This window comes from Vipera ursinii (genome assembly GCF_947247035.1).
Source record: "Vipera ursinii genome assembly, contig: SUPER_Z_unloc_1, whole genome shotgun sequence".
NCBI classification, from domain to species: domain Eukaryota; kingdom Metazoa; phylum Chordata; class Lepidosauria; order Squamata; family Viperidae; genus Vipera; species Vipera ursinii.
In genome coordinates this window covers 1,113,126-1,134,035 of record NW_028148449.1, presented here as the reverse complement: position 1 = coordinate 1,134,035, position 20,910 = coordinate 1,113,126, and the positions used below count along the sequence as shown (strand labels likewise).

Genomic DNA, 20,910 nt, shown 5'->3' with positions numbered 1-20,910 from the left:
AATCCTGGGAGTTGAAGTCCACGACTCCTAAAAGGGCCACCTTGGAAGACCCCTGCGGTAGGCTTTGCCTGTTTTTTCTTTTTCTTTTTTTCTTTTAAATGAGCGAGCTGCCCCCTCCCTTCCTGGCACCGACGACGTTGCCTGTTCAGCTGATGAGTAGGCAACGTCGCCGAGTTCCGACAACCGCCGAGAAGCCCCGCGCGGCAACGAGCGTCCTCTCCGTTCGACGATTCCTCCAGCGTCCTTGTTTCTCTCTCTCTCTCTTTTCAAGAATTCCCGGATTTTCCCCCCCTTCCCCCTCCCCCCTCCGATGGAGTCCCGCCAGCCGCTCCCTCTCCTCCCCGAGCCGAACTTGGAGCGGGAGGTCAAGCACAACATGGCCGAGCTCTCCCTCTGGACCGTGGTGGCCGCCATCCAGGCGGTGGAGCGGAAAGTGGACGCCCACGCCAGCCGGCTGCTCAACTTGGAGCGGCGCGTGATGACCAACGAGAAGAAGTACGTGGACTGCGAGAATGCCGTGGTGGACTTCGGCAACCAGATGGAGTGCAAGCTGACCGCCCTGGGCACTCTCATCCAGGAGTACGGGCTGCTCCAGCGCCGGCTGGAGAACATGGAGAACCTCTTGAAGAACCAGAACTTCTGGATCCTCCGGCTCCCGCCGGGCGCCAAGGGAGAGACGCCCAAGGTCAGACGAGACGGTGGGGAGGTGGGGGGGGAGGCTGGGTTTCCTTGCGGGCGGGGGCGCACGCTCCTGGGAGAGAGGTGTGAAAGGGAGGCGAGAGACGGGCGGCTTTCCTGGCAGAGGTTTCGAGACCCGGCTGGGGAACGGCATCAGTGCTGGAAGGAAAGAAGGAAGGAAGAAGAGGGGGAGGAAGAGGAGGAGAAGAAAGAGGAGAAAGAAGACTGGGGTCCCTGGTGCTCTCTGAGCTGGGTGGTTTCCTTGCAGACGTTTCCTGACCCAACTAGGAAACGTCATCAGTGCTGGAAGGGAGGAGGAAGGAAGGAAGGAAGGAAGGAAAGAAGGAAGGAAAGAAAGAAAGAAAAAAAGAAAGAAAGAAAAAGAAAGAAAGAAAGAAAGAAAGAAAGAAAGAAAGAAAGAAAGAAAGAAAGAAAGAAAGAAAGAAAGAAAGAAAGAAAGAAAGACGGACTCTGAGCTGGGTGGTTTTCTTGCAGACGTTTCGTGACCCAACTAGGAAATGTCATCAGTGCTGGAAGGGAGGAGGAGGAGGAGGAAGAAGAAAGGAAGGAAAGAAAGAAAGGAAGGAAGGAAGGAAGGAAGGAAGGAAAGAAAGAAAAAGAAAGAAAGAAAGACTGAGCTGGTTGGTTTCCTTGCAGATGTTTTGTGACCCAACTAGGAAACGTCATCAGTGCTGGAAGGGAGGAAGAGGAAGGAAGGAAGGAAGGAAGGAAGGAAGGAAGGAAGGAAGGAAGGAAGGAAAGAAAGAAAGAAAGGAGAAAAAAGCAGCAGCAGCTCCCTCCCTCCCTCCCTCTCTCTCTTTGTCTTTCTCTGTGTATGTGTGTATGTAAAAAAATTCTCCGACAAGCTGAAAAGCTTATTGGGCGAGGCTCCTGCCTTTGCTGCGTCTCCACAGGAAGCAGTAGAAAGCAGCATATCTCTCTCTCTCTCTCTCTCTCTCTCTCTCTCTCTCCCTCTTTGTGTGTGTGTGTGTGTGTGTAAAAAAGAGGGTGGCCTCACGCTATTCTCCGACAAGCTGAAAAGCTTATTGGGCGAGGCTCCTGCCTTTGCTGCGTCTCAACAGGAAGCAGTAGAAAGCAGCATCTCTCTCTCTCTCTCTCTCTCTCTCTCTCTCTCTCTCTCTCCCTCTGTGTGTGTGTGTGTGTGTAAAAAAGAGAGTGGCCTCAGGCTATTCTCCGACAAGCTGAAAAGCTTATTGGGCGAGGCTCCTGCCTTTGCTGTGTCTCCTTTCCACAGGAAGCAGGAAGCAGCAGGAAGCAGCAGCATCTCTCTCTCTCTCTCTCTCCCTCTGTGTTTGTGTGTGTGTGTGTGTGTGTGTGTGTGTGTGTGTGTGTGTAAAAAAGAGAGTGGTCTCATGCTGTTCTCCGACAAGCTGAAAAGCTTATTGGGCGGGGCTTCTGCCTTTGCTGTGTCTCCTTTCCACAGGAAGCAGCAGGAAGCAGCAGCAGCTCGCTCTCTCTCTCTCCCTCCCTCCCTCTCTCTCTCTTTCTCTTTCTCTGTGTGTGTGTGTGCGTGCGTGTATATTTGTGTGTGTGTAAAAAAGAGAGTGGCCTCATGGTGTTCTCCGACAAGCTGAGAAGCTTATTGGGCGGGGCTCCTGCCTTTGCTGCATCTCAGCAGGAAGCACATTTCTTTCTTTCTCTCTCTCTCTCTCTCTCTCTCCCTCTCTCTCTCTCTCTCTCTCTCTCTCTCTCTCTCTCTCTCTCTGTCTCTCTCACACACACACACACACACACACAGAGTGGGGGAAGAGGACTGGCAGATCAAAGGCAAGAGAGCCAGCCCAATAAGAATGTGTTGTGAGCCTGAGCCAGCTTGCCAGGTGAGCAGAAGATCGGAGGGAGGGAGGGAGAGGGAGGGGAGAGAGAGAGAGAGAGAGAGAGAGAGAGAGCGCTCATGCACAGCAGCCTCTATCGCACGCGAGAGTTTTGCGGCTCCCAGCGTTTTCTTTTCTCTGGGAAATGGGTCCAAGTGGCACTTTGAGGGTTTAAGGTTGCCGACCCCTGGTCTAGAAGATCCGAATCCCGTCACTGATGTTCTTCCAGGTGCCCGTGACCTTTGAGGATAACGCCGTCTACTTCTCAGAGCAGGAGTGGAGCAACCTGGAGGAATGGCAGAAGGAACTCTACAAGAACGTGATGAAGAGCAACTACGAGTCGCTGGTCTCCCTGGGTAAAAAAAAAAAATTAAAAATCCGTGTTTGCTCCTAGTGGTTGGCAAGGCGACACTTGGCTTCTTGGATCGGCGCTGGAGAATTGTCGAGATCGGAGGTCTTCCAGCCTTGGCGATTTTAAAAGACTGGTGGACCTCAACTCCCAGAATTCCCACCGCTGGCTGGGAATTCCTCTCTTAATTCCCAGCCGGCGTGGAAATTCAGGGAGTTGAGACCCACAAGTTGCCAAGGTTGGAGACCCCTGGCCTAGGTGACGGCCTGCCTCCAGATTGGTCCCTAAAAGTTCCTCAGGAGAACATCTGGAGAACGTTGCAAGACAGCCAGGTTTATCCAATCCTGTTCTGTCTAGTTCTCCTCTTTGCTTTCAGTTTCGGTTTGAGATACCATCCTGGCTTGTGCTGGTTTAGACCAGGGGCGGATCCACACACACACACACACACAGACACACACACACACACACATATTGCCTGGGTTAATCAATAAATCAAACATATTCATAATAATTCATTTTCTTTTCCCTTTTCGGTCTAATTTTTAAATATTAAACAGATAAAATCCTTATTTTCAACTGATTTCCAAATATTTGAAATCTAATGACCAAAATTCCCATTATCTCAACATCTGTCTTTCACACTTTCAATTATCCCCATGGTCACATGATGGAAGTTCAGATGCTCGACAACTGACTCCTACTGTTTCCCCCTGAAAACAAGCCCCAGCTTGATTTTGGGGTGTGTGGTGTGGACCTAATATAAGCCCTACCCCAAAAATAAGCCCTACTTTTGAGGGGGGGCGCACGCCTAAAAATCAAGCTGGGGTGGGGAGGTGGAGTTGCCCCACGCACCCTGCACTCACTTATTTTGCAGCCAGGCTTCTTGCCGGCTCTCTCCTTCTGCATTTCGCACCCATAGCTCAGTTCTGCAAGGCCTCTGCAGCTGAGTACTGAGCTACGGATTCAATCCGTAACTCGGTTCTCAGCTGCAGAGGCCTTCTGGAAAGGCCTGACTGAAATGCAGGCCGGGGCGCTCCATTCTCAGCTGCAGAATGAAGCTGCTCCTTTGGCCGCGGAAGAAGTGGGCCAGCTGGGTGGCGGCTGTTGGTGCCTGAGGTAAGTGGAAAAGAAACACACCCACCCACCCAAAAAATAAGATCTGGTGCCTTTTTGGCAGGCAGTTCCACCCCCCCCCCCAAAAAAAAACAATAAGACCGGGTCTTATTTTCGGGGAAATACGGTACATATCACCATTGCTGTTAGGAATTCTTCTTTATATATAGTACGACAGCAAACAAAGTGTACTGTCACCATGTGCTTTACTGCTCAACTGTTTTTCACAGTTACAGGAAGCTCAACGTAGAACGAAGGAGCATAGTTGGTGGGATTCAGCCAGTTTGCACAGGTTCGGGAGAACCGGTAGCTAAATTGACCTGAATTCGGAGAACCGGCTGGCTTCTGGAAGTCCAGTCTACGCCTCGAAGGCCTCCCAGGCCTAGAACGACCCGCCGGAAGTATGTGGATGCCACTTCCGGAAATCCGTTTTAGGGCTTGGAGGCCTGGAGGAGGCCTCCCAGGCCTAGAACAGCCCACCGGAAGTGCCTGGATACCACGTCCGGAAGTCCGTTTTGAGGCCTTGGAGGCCTCCCAGGCCTAGAACGGCCCACCGGAAGTGCATGGATGCCACTTCTGGAAGTCCGTTTTAGGCCTCGGAGGCGTGGAGGAGGCCTCCCAGGACTAGAACGGTCCACTGGAAGTGCGTGAATACCACATCCGGAAGTCCGTTCTAGCCATTGGAGGCCCAGACCTGCATCACATAATAGAACCGGTGGTTCAGGTACTTAAATCCCACCACTTGAGTATATACCGTAGAGCCAAACTGGCAAACGCTGCCACCTACTGGCTGATTGCCACCTTAGTTGTCACACACAAATACATTCCAGCAACGAATTCTGACAGTTGCTGTGTCCCAAGGAGCTCCCTGTACTTTTCGTACAGTTCAGCCTTGCCCCGTGTTGTGTAGCAAATGGTTGCGAAGGGGTGTGTTCTTTTTTTTCCGACTAGACTACGCCATCGCTAAACCGGATCTTCTGTCCCGGATCGAACAAGGGGAGCGTCCCTGCACCGAGGAAGAGGAGGCAGCAACGACGCATAGGGTGATACCTTCAGAACCCAGCCCAGGTAAGTAGGAAGGGGGTTAGAATCGGGGGGGGGGGCGCTCTCCACACCTGGCAACTTTGTGGACTTCCAACTCCCAGAATTCCTCAGCCAGCATCTCAGCCCGACCCAGCTCACCGGGTGCAAAACAGGAAGCAGGTTTGTTGAGTGTAAGTAGTCCTCGACTTAACGGCCATTTGAAGTGACGGCAGACTCGCCCAAGGATGCTTACGAGCCGGGTCCGAATAGTTGGATACACACACACAGACACAGACACGTGCACGCACGCTTGCATTTTTGGCAGCCAGCACCTGGCCTGGGTTCCCACGACCGACGTTTACAATGTTTTCACCCCCCAAATCGGCATTTACAGCCGTTCAATCAGCGACGGTTCGTAGTTAACGACGGCCCTGGACCCCCCAAAAAAGGGACAGTTTTTCGTACAACCGTCACCGCAGCATCCCCTCCTGATCCAGCTCCGGATGCTTGGCGACTGACCCGTATTTACGACGGTCGCAGGGTCCCCTTTTCTGAACAGCAAAGTCAAGGGGGGTGGTGGTGGTGGGGAAGCCACTTAACGACCGCTTCGCAACGGCGGCAAGAAAGGGTGCCAAACGGGGTGCCGAGCTCCCCTGGCAGGTTTCCCACTTAGCGACATCCATTTTGGCCTCAATGGCGGTCGTACATCGAGGATCACCCGTAAAGGAACGCCTTCTTAAGCTCCTGGGAATTTGACCGTTGCGTCGAAGCCACAAAGTCTCGCCGAGCCCCGATTCTCCCACGAAAATCCACCTGTTATTGTCACCCCACGCAGAAATCCTAGTTTTTAGACCTTGCCTCTCCTCTCCACCGGAAGAAGGGGGTCACGCGACCGGGGGCCGAGAAGGGGAACCCAGGGAAGGACGGAGGGTCCCACAGACGCCCGGCGTCGGTGAGTAGAAGCTAACCGCGGTTGAATATTTGGCTGGTTTGTCGGTGTCGGCAGCCCCAGTGAGGTTTCCGGCCAACAGAATCTTGCCAAACGCAAGCGTAAAACCTTTCCCCCCCCCCCAGCTTTCTGTCAGTGGTCACGACGTTGTGACTAAAATCTGCCGGAAAAATGAGAATTTTAAAGAAATGAAATCGAAAGAAAAAAAAACACTTTCCGTTTTAGGGAAACCTTAAATGCGAAACGTAGTATAATAGTAGTATAAATCAACTTTATCACTCTATCATCTATCTATCTATCTTTCTATCCATCTATCTTTATCACTCCCTCTCTTATCTTTCTCTTTCTAGTCTGTCTAGTCTATCTTATCTATCTACCCTATCTAATCTGTCTGAATATCTGTCTGTCTGTCTATGTATCTATCCCTGTCTATCTTATCTGTCTGTCTGTCTGTCTGTCTGTCTGTCTATCTATCTATCTATCTATCTATCTATCTATCTATCTATCTATCTATCTATCTATCTATCTTGTCTGTCTTGTCTGTCTTGTCTGTCTGTCTGTCTATGTCTTTCTATCTATCTTGTCTGTCTTTCTGTCTGTCTATCTATCTACCGTATTTTCCGGCGTATAAGACGTCTGGGCGTATAAGACGACCCCCTACATTTTCTGTTAAATTATAGGGTTTGGGCTATACTCGCCGTATAAGACTACCCCTCTTCCAACGCACACCAAATAAAAATTAAAAAACATCAGATTTGATTTTAATATGGTAATTTTAATTCAAATGCTTATGACATGCAGGTGCTTAATAGGAAAACTGTCACTTATAAACATAAGGCTGTTTGTCATCAAGCATGTAAACATAAAACAGTGCAAGTGGATTAAACTTTTCCTAATTCACTCTAAAGCTTTCCCTGCGTAGACCAAATGGGAGATCCGCTCCAGGTTTTCCAGCCAGCCCTGTCCCTAAAGTTTCAGCACCTGGGGTATAAGAAGATTTTCATGGGTTAAAAAGTCGTCTTATACGCCAGAATATACGGTATCTATCTATCTATCTATCTATCTATCTATCTATCTATCTATCTATCTATCTATCTATCTATCTATCATCTATATCTATCTATATCTTGTCTGTCTATCTATCTATATCTTGTCTGTCTTTCTGTCTGTGTCTGTCTATCTATCTATCTATCTACATCCATCCATCCGTCCGTCCGTCTATCTAATACCGGCAGTATTAACTGCGGGGGGGAAAATTCACATAGCGACGGTGGCAAGAAAATTCGTAAAGTGGAGCAAAACTTACTAGCAGCAGAGATTTTGGGGCTCCAGTTTGGTCATATGTTGAGGAGTCCCTGGAGTTGTTTGGAGATGACTGATACCTATCATTTCTTTCATCTATCTATTATCTTCCATCCATCCACCCACCTATCTATCTATCTATCTATCTATCTATCTATCATCTATCTATCTATCTATCCATCCATCTATCATCTATATCAACTTTCACATCTGTCTATATCACTCCCTCTCTTATCTATCTATATCTATTTAACTATATTTATCACATCTATATCTACCTATCTGTCTGTCTGTCTGTCTATCTATCTATCTATCTATCTATCTATCTATCTATCTATCTATCATCTATCTATCATCTATCTATCCATCCATCCATCATCTATATCAACTTTCACATCTGTCTATATCACTCCCTCTCTTATCTATCTATATTTAACTATATTTATCACATCTATATCTATCTATCTATCATCTATCTATCTATCTATCTATCATCTATCTATCTATCTATCCATCCATCTATCATCTATATCAACTTTCACATCTGTCTATATCACTCCCTCTCTTATCTATCTATATCTATTTAACTATATTTATCACATCTATATATATCTATCTATTATCTATCTATCTATCTATCTATCTAATCTATCTATCATCTATCTATCATCTATCTATCCATCCATCCATCATCTATATCAACTTTCACATCTGTCTATATCACTCCCTCTCATATCTATCTATATTTAACTATATTTATCACATCTATATCTATCATCTATCTATCTATCATCTATCTATCTATCTATCCATCCATCTATCATCTATATCAACTTTCACATCTGTCTATATCACTCCCTCTCTTATCTATCTATATCTATTTAACTATATGTATCACATCTATATATATCTATCTATCATCTATCTATCTATCTATCTATCTATCTATCTATCTATCTATCATCTATCTATCCATCCATCTATCATCTATATCAACTTTCACATCTGTCTATATCACTCCCTCTCTTATCTATCTATATCTATTTAACTATATTTATCACATCTATATCTATCTATCTATCATCTATCTACCTACCTACCTACCTATCTATCTATCTATCTATCTATCTATCTATCTATCTCTATCATCTATCTCTCTAATCTATCCCATCTGTAAGGCTCCTCCCCAGCTGGTCCCTCAGGAAAGCAAGACTCTTGACTCCTCCCCCTCCCACACAACGGCAGGACAGCCTTGGTGGGCCAGACAGTCCCCAGCCCGCCCACCATGAACGTCCCTATTTTCCTTCTCTTTGTTTGAACAGATGATGGCATCGCCCAGACATCCTTCGGCTCCCAACGGAAGCGAGATCTGGAGGGGAACGCGGAGGGCCCGGAGCTCTCGGAGAAAAGCGAGCTGCACATCCCGCCGAGCATGGGTGAGTAACTCGACGGACGGAACCACGTTGCCTTGCAGTCTCTTGAGATGCGAGGACAAATCCCGCCCGCCTTTCCTTTTGCATCCCTGTATTTTATTTTATTTTATTTTATTTTATTTTACGTCGCTGGACTTGAATCCTGAGCCGGTTCCCGGGTTTCTAAACTGAGACCCATTTTTTTGGGGGGGTCATTTGAATCCAGAAAAAGCCTCCTGAATACAGGCAGTCCTCGACTTAGCAGCCGTTCGTTTAGCGACCAAAGTTTCCACAGCCTGGAAGAAAAAGTGACTCGTTTTCCACCCTTAGCGACCGTCGCAGCATCTTCCCCCTCCCCCCGTTCGAAATTCAGGGTCGAAATTCAGATGCCTGGCAAGTGGTTCCTATATAAGCGTTCTTGGGGGGGAGGGGGGAGGGGAGGTCGCACCTGGTCCCCTTTTTGCGACCTTCTGACCAGCAGCAAGCCAGATTCACTTAGCGACCGTGGTTCCCACCTTCGCGGCTGCAGGGCTTCCCCGAACCGCTGTGGCAAATGGCGCAATTCCCACTTAGCAACGGGAATGTTAGGCTCCGTTGGGGTCGTAAGTCGAGGACTACCTGTATTCCTCTCCTCGGTGTATGTGTGTGTGTGGGGGGCTGTGTTTACACACACACACACCTGAGAAGACTGTCCGCTCTGGAGGGTGTTTGATCATCGATGCTTTGAGGCTTGCTGTGGTTTTCCCCTTCCCGGCCTGCAGACTTCACCGTTTTTCCTTTCAGCTTACCCGTTTGTCTACTGCTGATAGCAGCCTCTGGGGCTTGGGTTAGAGGGCAGTCGTTCTTTGCTGCGGCTTTGTGGCTCATTTTCCACCCTCCCTCTTGCGTTCCCTTGATTGGCATCTGTCTGTCACTCATGTCTCTGCGGTACGTTTGCCAGCTTTCTCCTCTTTGGGGTGAACTCTTCAAGGAAAAAAAGCGACGCGGTGTGGCTCAGTGGGTTAGGACGCTGAGCTTGTCGATCAGAAGGAGGTCGGCAGTTTGGCGGGTCGAATCCTGAGCGCCGTGTAGCAGAGTGAGCACCTGTTATGCTTCCCAGCTCCTGCCAACCTAGCAGTTCGAAAGTACGTAAAAAAAAATGCAAGTAGAAAAATAGGGACCGCTACGGTGGGAAGGTAACAGCGTTCCGTGCGCCTTTGGCGTCTAGTCATGCCGGCCACATGACCACGGAGACGTCCTGGGACAAGCGCTGGCTCTTCGGCTTTGAAACGGAGATGAGCACCGGCCCCTAGAGTCGGAAACGACTAGCACGCATGTGCGGGGGAACCTTTACTTCAAGGAAGCTCAGGATACGCTAGTATCCTCTGGAGACAGAGAGTCCTCAGCTTACCACCATCTTCTTAGCGACCGTTGAAAGGGAAAAAAAAAGTGACTTAACAAGCGGTCCTCACATTTGCAACCGTCGCGGCATCCTCTCGGTCGCGTGATCAAGATTCAAGCGCGTATTTATGACGGTTGCAGCATCCCGGCGTATGTGTTTGTGTGTCCGTGTGTGTGTGTGGATTCGCCATTTTGCCACCTTGCCAGCTGGCTTCTGACAACCAAACGAGGGAAGCCAGATTCGCTGAACGACCACACGATTTGCTTAACAACGGCCGCCCGAAAGGTCGTCAAATCAGTGACAACGGAACAGTCATCTTGCTTAGCTGCAGAAATTCTGCTCCCAATTGGAGTCGTAAGTTGAGGACTTACCTGTGCAGGGTAAAAATATTGTGTGTGTGTGTGTGTGTGTGTTTCTGTGTCTCGCCTCTCTTTTGCAACGGTCCCTTCTGGGCAGCCCATCCCGATGTTTCGAACCTGTCTCCAGAGGTGCCTACGGAGATGTTTCCATCCACCGGATCCCGGTTTTCCCAGAGGTGCTTTTTCAAAAGGCAACTGGAATTTTCATGGCTTTTCCCTTTGAAAGCGTCTCGGATGAGAAGCGAAATGTTTTCAAGAGGGGGGAAAAAAAAATCAAGAAAACTCCAGTTGTCTTTGGAAAAAGGACCTTCGGGACGTCTCCAGAGATGAGGCCATCTCCCTAACCCAGGGCTCCCCAACCTCTGGGCCACGGCCCATTTCCAGGCCGTGGCTTGTTTGGAACTGGGCCGCGCAAGTGGCGGGCAAGCGCCTACGTGAAGCTCCCTTTTGTGAGCGGTGGCCATTAGCGCTTGCGGGCACAGCCGCTTGTGCTCATGTGCAAGGCTTCCTTCGAGCGGTGGCCGTTAGCCCTCGCACGCACAGCTCCTTTTGTGATAAGTAGCAACTGCCTTGAGCTCACGCACAAAGCTCCCTTCCCTTGGGCAGGGGCCGTTAGCTCTCACACGCGCGCAGCTCCTGTTTGCGAGGGTGGCGGCCTCGGGCTCACGTGCGAAGCTCTCGTCGCACAAGCGGTGGTCGTCGGCCCTCCTGCGCGCAACTCCCTTTTGGGCGAATGGGCGGCCACCCGTGCTCATGTCTGAAGCTTCCTTTGTGTGTGTGATGGCCATTAGCCCTTACACGCGCAGCTCCCTTGGTGTGAGCGGCTGTCGCCTCTGCCTGCCGCTCGCGCAAACGGAGCTGCGTGCGCTTGCATGCTCCCACCCGCCACTCAGAGGAAACTATCCCCACTCCAGCCCACCGGGTCAAGCCAGAAAATTTGGGGAGCGCTGCCCTCACCCTCAAGACACACGACAGACGATTCGGTTACGTTGGAAGCTTTGGTGTTGGCGTGCAGTCCGAAGAAAAGGGAGTGGACATACTTTCCCGTTACGCCCAGAGTCTGCTTACCTTCCCCTCCTCATCCCCACCCCCTTGGGGTTCTTTTGGGCAGGGCAGAAGACATGAGGATGGAGGGAGGAGTGGGTGTGCGTTCCCAAGAACAAAAAACAAACCCATCTTGTTATGTGGGTTTACGTCAAGACGCAAAGTACCAGCACGACGCGGTGAGCTGATTCAAGTTGCTTCTTGATTGCTGCGAGCCTGCTTGCAAGAATCTCACCAAACCCACTGCCCTCGCGTAGGAACGGGCAGGGAAAAGCTTTGGGTAGTTCAAGGGGGAGGGACTGTTTCCACCACCCGCCACTCTAGCTGGAGACCCCACCCCACCCTACCCTGAGGATCAGAGGATCCCCTTCCGCAACTGTTCAGTCCTGCAAATTTCACGGGACGCACCGAAGTGTCGGCGGTCGGGAATGGACCGTGTTTGCTTTCCGGCTAGGGGTGAGTTTCTGCCATTCCTTGCTCGCCCACTGCCCCTTCTCTCGGTGTGTGTGTGCGTGTGATGGCATCTGAGCTATTTTTAATGTGGTTTCGCTGCTGAGATGCTATGTTTGAGGGGGAGTCCCTTGTCTTGGGCTGCTTTGGCTACCCGTGGAGCCTAGATTTGGGCACAATGGTCCCGGAATATATTCCACTGGTAGGACCGACGTGAATGTGGGGTCTCCCCACCCAGAACTCACGAGGCATCCTTTGCCTGTAATTTCCCTTCCTTTGCCATGCTGTACCTCCTTTGTAAAATGTAAAGCTCGATCTCTTGGGCCCAGGACGAGTCACAGAGCGTCTTCTCATCTATTTATTCAATTTGTAATTTATTCAGTTTATACGCCGCCCACCTCACCATCAAGCCACTCTCACAGTAATTGCAGCCAAAAGGAGATTATCTCCATGGAGGCATCCAGACAGCTTTGTCCTAATCTCCTAAGGTGGAGGTCCCCCAATCTCCGGGCTGCGGCGCATCACCGGACTACGACTGGTGTGAAACTGGGCCGCGCAAGCGGCTGGCTGGCGTGTGCCCAGCTCAGCTCGCGCGAGTGGCGGGCCAGTTCCCCTCCTGCCAAGCCCTAAAAGTTGGGGACCAGTGTACTAAGCCACCCGCCCCGTCCGATTTGGGAGGGGGCAACCGATCCCTGGGACGGAGTCACCGCACGAGCTGGTGGGAGTTGGGAGCCCCGGAGGCTGGCAGAGGCCAGAGGTGATGGCTGAGGTTGAGACCCTGGAGATTGGGCAAGGCTTGTTTAGAGGCCACCAGGACAAAGAGCTGGGATGGGACGAGCAGGTTGGCGAGCGGCGAGGAGTAGCTGGGTGTTCTGTCCCAGCCTGCGTACGTCTTTGTTACTTCACAAAGGCGAACCCCTCTTTTAACACGGAGGCTGGAAAAAACGACCCCTTGTATTTGAGTTGCAGACCTGATCATTGTCCCAAAAGCAAAACGGGAGCGCGAGTCAAAAACAGGAAACGGTTCACAGGCAAAGCGAACGAAACATGAGCCCTTGAAACTGGAGTCCTTTGCCAACGGTTGCCTTCAGCAACCAGCACCGCCCACACCTTTTTTATTATGCAGCCCCAAGGCGTGGCTTCTCAATGCCGTCTCCTCCTCCCCTGGAACCGCCCCATTGCCTCCCTCTCTCCTGCTCTTGTAGCCTGTCGGCGTTTGCGAGCGTCTACGATGTCTTCCAGCTGTGCGTCCTCAAAAGTCTTGACTCGGCTTCCCAGTACAGCTGAGTCTCATCCTGAGCAGGAGTAGAGGGGCCAGGCTCTTCCTCAGATTGTAAGTCCGGGGGCTCATCAGAGCCTTCCTCCGACTCTGATGGCTCCCCAGGTCCTTCTTCCTCCTCCTCCTCTGATTCCCCGGACTCAGCTGCCGGGATCACAGGCTGGGCGTCTTGGAGTGGGGTGGGGACAAAGGAAGGTCACGTTGCTTCCCTCCCTCCCTCTCTTTCGTCTTTCCACATTCGAGATTTGCTAACAGGCGCACAGGGGGTGATTTACACGCTTGTCCTCTGCTCCGGGAAGACCAGGTCACGTTCCTGGACTGGGTTGGGATGCGATGATCCAGGGTGAGGCCACAGATGCACCCTATTATGCACCTGGCCGTAGACCGAATCCTTGATAAATTATAGGTCGTCCTCGACTTACAATCGTAGTGACGACTGTGGAGATTCTCAATCTTCCAGGTCGAGCTGGTGGTTGTTGTTGTTTTTTCTTCCAAAAAGGCAACTCGACCTCCTTTCCTCGAAAACATTTTTACTTCTCGTCCCAAGAAGCTTCTTCCTTTCCGAAAGCTTCTTCGGTCCTTCAGTCGCCTCCACAACCGAAGACGCTTCTTGGATGAGAAGCGAAACGTTTTCGGGGGTGGGGGGTGGGGAAAATCAAAAAAGTCCAGTTGCCTTTGGGATAACCCTAGTGACGGTTCACAGTGACGGCAGACCTACCAGAAACTACTTACCCAACCCAGCTCAGGAGTTACGGCCGCTGTGGCGCAGCCGTTCACTCTTACGACCCACTGCAGGAACCCAACAGCCCCCCCCTTACATATCTCACCATCCCACCCACCCCATTTCCCCCCCCTGCAAACCTTGGGTCTGCTTCCCACCCAACCCGGTCCTACCTCTTCCTCCTCCTCCTCCTCTTCCTCCTCCTCCTCCTCCTCCTCAATTATCTTTTGACGATCTCTGGAGCTCCATTGCTCAGGTCAGAGAAAGAGGCCTGGCTGTTTCATTGGCCGGGCCGGGCGGCACAATCTAGGAAGTGGTTGCCGCCGCAAAGCGAAATTGCAGCTGCTTCCAGAAATGCGCCTGGCGGCCCAGGGACAAAACAAATCTGCTTTGCTTCGCAGGTGTGTGAGCTCCGGAGATCGTCGAATGTTAAGTGGACAACGGAGGACTCTGGGTGAGGAGGGAGGGTATGGGAAGTGTAGCACGGGCTGCCTCCGGTTGTGGAGGGCCTTGGTAAGCCTGGAGGGGGGGCCTGTGCTGGAACTCCCAGGGCCTCCCCGGGTACTCCGAAGGACCCACCACGTGCTCCGCTGAACAAGCCACATGGTGGTTTGATGACCGCCTCCTGGCGATCAGAGTCACAAATGAGGCGAGTGTGTGGGTTCCCGCTTCCGTTAACAATCAGGCAGGCTCCATTACGGTCGTGAGTCGAGGACTGCCTGCATAGCCAACGACTCTTGAAAAGCAAAAAAAAAGTCTCGGTACGAAAGGGAGCTTCCGGATGGTTGGCTGAAGCGATTCCCCGCTGGGTTATTTGGGTGTGCGTGAGCAATCTTTTAGAATTCAAAGCAGCCACCCCCCCACCCCCCGTTCCTCCCCCCCCCAAATTGGCTTCCATTCTTTAAAGGAGGCGAGCAAGGAAGGGCTGGTTGGCTTCCTCCCATCGTGCACAGCCAGATCCGGCAGCGTTTCCTTCTCGCCGAAGGAAAACAAAACCACAAGTCACCACCGGGCAGGAAAGAGGCTGGGTGGCCTGGTATGTGGCACGTAGGCAGGTGCGCTGCAGCAAGGCTGGACCGTGGAGGGGGTCGTCTGGCCGTGCACCAAGAGGGTCCCTCCTGGCCCATTGACCAGGACAACCCGCTGGGGTAGAGGAGGCCGTGTCCGTTGGAGAAGCATGACCCCATGACCTTTTCTTTCAATCCCCCCAGATGACGGGCTGGCCTTCAAAGCCGAGGTGCTCCAAGCTCAGCGTGCGCTGTGCGAAAGCTTGGGGCTCAAATGCACGGACGAGACGCTCCTCCACCCTCACCCGCAAGCAGCCCCCGTCGGCAGCCGCTACTCCGCGTTTGTGCAGCAGCGAAGGCATGCCGAGAATCCCGGACAAGATGAAGATGAGTCCTTGCTCGGCGAAGGAGGCTTCGGCCCTAGCGGCGGTCCCGCCGTCCCGACGGACCCGCGTAATTGCCCGGAGGACAAAATGTTTGCTTGCCCTGATTGCGGGAAACGCTTCCGCCTTTACAAAAGCCTGGTGTGTCATCAGAAAAGCCACGGCGCTGCGCCGGCCTCCTGCGAGAAGAGCTTCACCTACAAGCAGCAGTTCACCCTGCACCAGCATATCCACACCGGGGGCGGCGGCTACACCTCGGTGGCCTGTGAGGAGACCTTCAAGCAAAGCCATAATTTGAAGCCCCTTCCTCGGGGGCCGGGCGCGGACAAGCCGTACGGCGGCGCCAAGTGCGTGAAGACCTTCAACGTCAAGTCCTCCTATCGGCAGCACCCCAAGGGTCACGGGCGCGAGCGGCCGTACCGCTGTAGCCGGTGCCCGGAGAGTTTCTCCCAAAAGAAGAGCCTCGTCACGCATCAGCGGCTGCATTCCGGGCGCGGCGGCAGCTCCCTGGCCTGCCTCTACTGCGGCAAGAACTTCAGCCACCCGTCGGACCTGATCCGACATCAGCGCATCCACACCGGAGAGAGGCCCTACCGTTGCGACGAGTGTGATAAAAGTTTCACCCAGAAACAGCATCTTCTCCAACACCAGAAAATCCACCTTCGGGAGCAGAACAGGCTGATGGGTACGGCTGTCCGAGAAGCCCTGCTTGACGCCATCTTCATCTAGTCCGGCCCTGCGGAGAACGCCAGGCTACCTCAAGAGACATGCCCTGAGCGGACTGACTTCCCCCTTTCTATCCCAGAGTTCAGCGTTCCGGCGACGTCGGCGCTCCCGTCGCAGCGGAGACTTCATGATGCTCGTGAACGGCGAAAGCTAAACAAAAAGGGGTAGTAACCAAGCGCTTCCAGGATTGTCGTTTCGGTCTTATTTGCAGTGTACAATACTGTAGGTATTGTGTTGTCCCCTAATCACAAAGGTCTCCCAGTCAAAAAAAGTCCTCGAAACGGGCGACTGCCTGCAGGCAACCTCTTTGGTTCGCGAACGCTAATGAGTCCGAGCAGAACGCTTCTTTTTTTTTTTAACGTATATTTTCTGGATTTCTTACTTTTTTTTTCTTTTCCTTTGTTGTTCTGTGGAATCGAAATAAACTAGAGATGTGAAGAAATGGCTTGGTGTGCTGCCCTTGATTTCCCCCCACCCCCAACTGTGGATCAGAGTTCGGGGCACGTGTGTTTTGATCGTGTCAAAAATTGCCGAAAGAACCGAGAGCATCTTAGTTATTTATTTATTATTAATTTATTAATTTAATTTGTCTACCGCCCTTCTCCCGAAGGACTCAGGGCGGTGAACAGGGCAATACATAATAAAAACAGGATAGAAAAATTAAAAATATATAAAGTCCTTTTCCAGAATTCTCTGAATGCTTTAAAAAACAAAACACAAAAAAACCCCCCTCTCATAAATGTATTTTTAAAAAGAAATGGAAAGAATTTAAGGAACACTGTCCTTTTTTTTTTTTTGCGGGGGAGAGGGGAAGGGAAAGGCTTAAATTAAGCCATCAGGTGTCTTAGCCATCAACCAAACCCCATTTTCCCTACTGATGCTTTCGGGCTACCAAACAGACGGGATGTTCCAGTTAAACCAGTTCTTCTCGGAGGGAGCCAGAGTCCGGGTTGCGTCACCTGCTCAACAAGCCGTAAATTCTTTCTTCGGCTCTTTGAAGAAGTTAGCCGAATTGCCGGGATGCGCTGGTTAAAACCCAAGCTAGCGAGGGGGGCACGCGTGAGTTGCAGGGTGACGCCGGCCAGTCAAATAAGAGTGCCGATCAGTGTCGTTGGATTAATCTTTTTATTTGCGGCAAAAACATTTGATAGCCGTTAAGTTTTAAAAACTCCAAAAGCCCCCCAAACCGGTGGTCCTTTCAAGTCTCCGGTGTCCGTCCTTTGTTGTCGGTCCCGGGGGACGAGAGACAAATTCCTAAATCAACTGGGGCTCTTGAGTGCCCCATTCGCTTGGTGGTTTTCTTGCAGACATTTAATCACCCAGGTGGTGAACATCATCAGTGCTAAAAGGATGGAGGGGGGGGTTGTGGGGAAGAGGGCGACGACGACGACGACTATGGGGTCCTAGACCCTCTCTTTGAGTTTGGCTGGGTTCTTTTGGAGACGTTCCGTGACCCAGCTAGGTAACATCATCCGTGCCGGAAGCTTTCTAACGTAAGCCTTTTGGCATTGATGACGTTCCCTAGTTGGGTCATGAAATGTCTGCAAGAAAACCACCAAGCTTGGAGAAGACCAGGACCCCGTACTCCATCCTTACTTCCTCCTCCTCTTCCTCCTCCTCCTCGTTCGATCTGGGTTTATTTCTTCACCATCTTTTTCCTTTTGTTTTTTTGTAATTGTTACTTGTTTCCACATGTTTGAAATCTTTTTAACCACTTGTAAACCTGCCCCAAAGCCGCTCGAGAGTTCGGCGGCCTGTAAGTTTTAATAAATTTATCACGGTGGTCATCAAAACGATCCGTCGATAGCCTGAGAATTCCTTCTGCTGTCCTCGCGCGCCACCAGCCATGGAAGTCAAGCACGGGGACCCAACATCCTTGTCCAATTAGGCGGCCTTTTTCGCTTGTATTTGCTTGACATGATCTGCCTTCAGCCACGTACTGTCCGTTGTCTCGTATACGAGAGCGAGCGCCCTTTGGCGAAAGCTGCCCCCAGAATCGTCTTTAACGTGGAATTAAATGTCAAGTCTGTGTTACATTCATCCCCAATTCTTTTCTTCGGTCTTTTCTGGTTTTCCTGACGAGTTTGGGGTTTTTGTAAAGTCCCTCGACTTCAAAATCTCTGTAATGATCCCCAGTGCTGTTGCTCAGAAAACTCGTTAAGTCGTGCGGACTTCAACTCCCAGAATTCCCCAACTAGCACGCCAGGGAATTCTGGCACCTAGAGATCGCACATTTGAAAGTTGCCGAGCTTGAGAAATACTGATTTATACGAGACCTGTTAAACAGAGAAAGAATTTTTTTTTTTTTTAAGATGACAGGGTTCGGGACCAATATTTCTCAACGGTGGCAATTTCAAAATGGGTGCTCTTCACCCATTTTGAAATTGCCACCGTTGAGAAATATTGGCCTCTTCAGCCTCTTCAGCTCCCAGCATTCCCTAAGCTGCCTCGGGAATCCTGGGAGTTGAAGTCCGCCCATGTTGGAAGTCGTCGAGGTTGAGCAATCCTGGTTTGGGGATGTGCTTGTGCGTTCCTTATGTGTGGTGGGACCGAACCATGACGAATGTTGGCTTTATGCTGTCCTTATTTCCCGCAGCCCTCGCAACAAATCACGTCTTAATCAAAACGGAGCCAGAGGAGGACTCGGCAGCCCACGAGACCTGGATGATGCCGGGAGAGACATTCGTGGAAAGGATTGTCAAGAAAGAAGAGGACTTCGATTCCTGCCTGTGGCCCAGGGACACTCTGGAGGAGACGGCCGGCGCCAACGAGGGCAGCCCGGCAGAAGACATCCCCCGGAATTGCCAGATTGGCCACCAAGAGCAGCCGTCAAGTTACAGCGGTCTCACCTCTCCGGGACGAAATCTCTCCTCCCCGCTCATGAATGGAAGCCCCCTGATACCCCCTCAAGAGACGGGACATCAGCTGGGAGAGGAGCTGTGGGCTTGCCCTCTGTGCCACCAACGCTTCCGGCTCCACATCCACCTGCTACTCCATCAGAACACCCACCGGGAAGCGCCGGCCGAGCCCGTCCCCAAGGACCTGCTGGGCTGCCCCTACTGTCCCCGGCGTTTCGGCCGCTCGGACCACCTGCTCCGCCACCAGATGAGCCACACAGGAGCCCGGCCTCACCAGTGTCCGGCCTGCGAGAAGAGCTTCACGGACAAAAGCAAACTGACCAATCACTTCCGGACCCATACGGGAGAACGTCCCTTCCACTGCACGGACTGCGGGAAGCACTTTGTCCGCCGGCACCACCTGGCCAAGCACCAGCGCACCCACACGCGGGAGCGGCCCCACCAGTGCCCACTCTGCCCGAAGAGTTTCATGCAGAAGCACCACCTGCAGAAGCACCTCCGCACCCACACGGGGGAGAAGCCCTACAAGTGCGGCCTCTGCCCCAAGGCGTTCGCCTGCAAGCAGCGCCTCCTGCAGCACTGCTGCGCCTTGCCGCCGGCACCTCCCTCCGAAACCGCCGGGCGGCCCTTGGCCCTCCTGAAAGGGACGCCCACTTCCTGATCAGTGCTGCAACGGGGACGCTGCCCCACCTCATCCTGTTTTAGTTCAGCTCCTCCCTAATTCAGATGCGGAAGTTTTTAAACTCTCGGGGTGGGTGGGCGGGTGTCATCAAGGGATGGGGCTGAGCTCCTGTTTGTAGCCTCCCTTCTTGGTGGATTTTGTTCCTAGGGGAATTGGGCTGATGAAGATTCTGTTCAGCTGGAAAGAAGAAAAAAAAACATCAGTTAGCCTTTGAAGGTCCTTAGTCAGCCTTCGAAGGTCCCGAGTCAGCTTTTAATCAGCCCTTGAAGGTCTCCTCCAGTCAGCCTTTGATCAGCCGCCGAAGATGCTTGAACCAGCCTTTGAAGCTCCTGAATTAGCCTTCAATGGGTTCTTGACGATTCCAGTCAGCCTTCGATCAGGCCCGGAAGATCCTGAATCAGCCTTTGAAGGTCCTGATTCAGCCTTGGATCAGTCCTTCGTTATTGGTGGGCAAGGTGCGTCTTCTTCATTCAGTCTGTGACCAACTCTTGCGTTTTCGTGTTTTAGAAGGAAGGTCCCAAAAGGATGTGGAACTAGGAGCAAATGGGGCAGAGGCTCCTTTATCTGGAAAGCTTCCTTGGTGGCTCGTCGTCGTGAAGATGTGGATATTAGATCAAGAAAGGAATTGCCCCCATTTGTCTTGGACTCTGTTTTGGCTTCCCCAGCCAGATCCTGGGCACGTCTGCCCAGAAACCAAGTTGGATAAGTCGAACGCTTCGCCTCCAGAACTTGTGGACGCTCCACCAACCGGAGGTTTTTCAAGAAAGAGACCGGACCTCCATTTGTCCTGAAGGGTAATCGGGTCTGCTGCTCAAGCAGAGGTTTGGAGGAGAAGATCTCCACGGTCCCTTCCAACTCTGTTAATTCTGCGATTCCCAAGTAAACGGGGCAAGACAGGATTTCGGTTGGATCACTGTTGGATTTCCCGAATCCCCTGCAGCTTTTTTCCTCTTATTTGGAGGCTCAAACGTCCTCCGGGAAGACGCCGTTGTATCTTGGCCGCTTGCGTCGCCTCCGAGAAAGTGTGGGAACGTGGTTGTCGGAATGGGGAGAGAGACAGAGAAGGTAGACAAGAAGAACCCAAAGTGGCGACTGGACTATTTTGCTTTTTCGTTTATGCTCGATTTGTATGCTGTTTTATAAGCTCTGTTGTTATTCCCTGGGGAAAACTTCCCTGGAAAAAGCTGAAACTTGGGGAATTGGGTGGCTGAAAGAAAAGAGCTCCTCGTTTTCTTTCTTTCTTATTTTATTTTTTTTTAGTTGGTGTAACGTCTCTGCTCTCTGTGCTCCCTCTTTTCCCTTGATTAAAAAATTATAATGAAGCTCGTGCATGCGAGGAAATCACACGCACACGCACAC

At 51.4% G+C, this 20,910-nt stretch overlaps 1 protein-coding gene across 4 annotated transcripts in view; it reads left to right on the top strand.

Annotated features, from left to right (window-relative positions):
* LOC310650453 (zinc finger protein 783-like) overlaps nucleotides 1-19,612 on the top strand; it is a 28,708-nt gene extending 9,096 nt beyond the window's left edge. For 3 of the 4 annotated variants that reach the window (XM_083379996.1, XM_083379997.1, XM_083379995.1), the window contains 6 exons: nucleotides 272-685; nucleotides 2,743-2,869; nucleotides 4,927-5,043; nucleotides 5,834-5,950; nucleotides 8,572-8,685; nucleotides 18,608-19,612. In XM_083379996.1, the coding sequence (XP_083236122.1) occupies nucleotides 311-685; nucleotides 2,743-2,869; nucleotides 4,927-5,043; nucleotides 5,834-5,950; nucleotides 8,572-8,685; nucleotides 18,608-19,530 (1,773 nt within the window). In that variant the 5' untranslated portion in view covers nucleotides 272-310 and the 3' untranslated portion in view covers nucleotides 19,531-19,612. Of the gene's footprint in view, nucleotides 1-271; nucleotides 686-2,742; nucleotides 2,870-4,926; nucleotides 5,044-5,833; nucleotides 5,951-8,571; nucleotides 8,686-15,106; nucleotides 16,512-18,607 lie in introns of all 4 variants that reach the window. The other variant, XR_014494374.1, reaches the window with a different exon arrangement.
* Nucleotides 19,613-20,910: the final 1,298 nt, after the last annotated feature.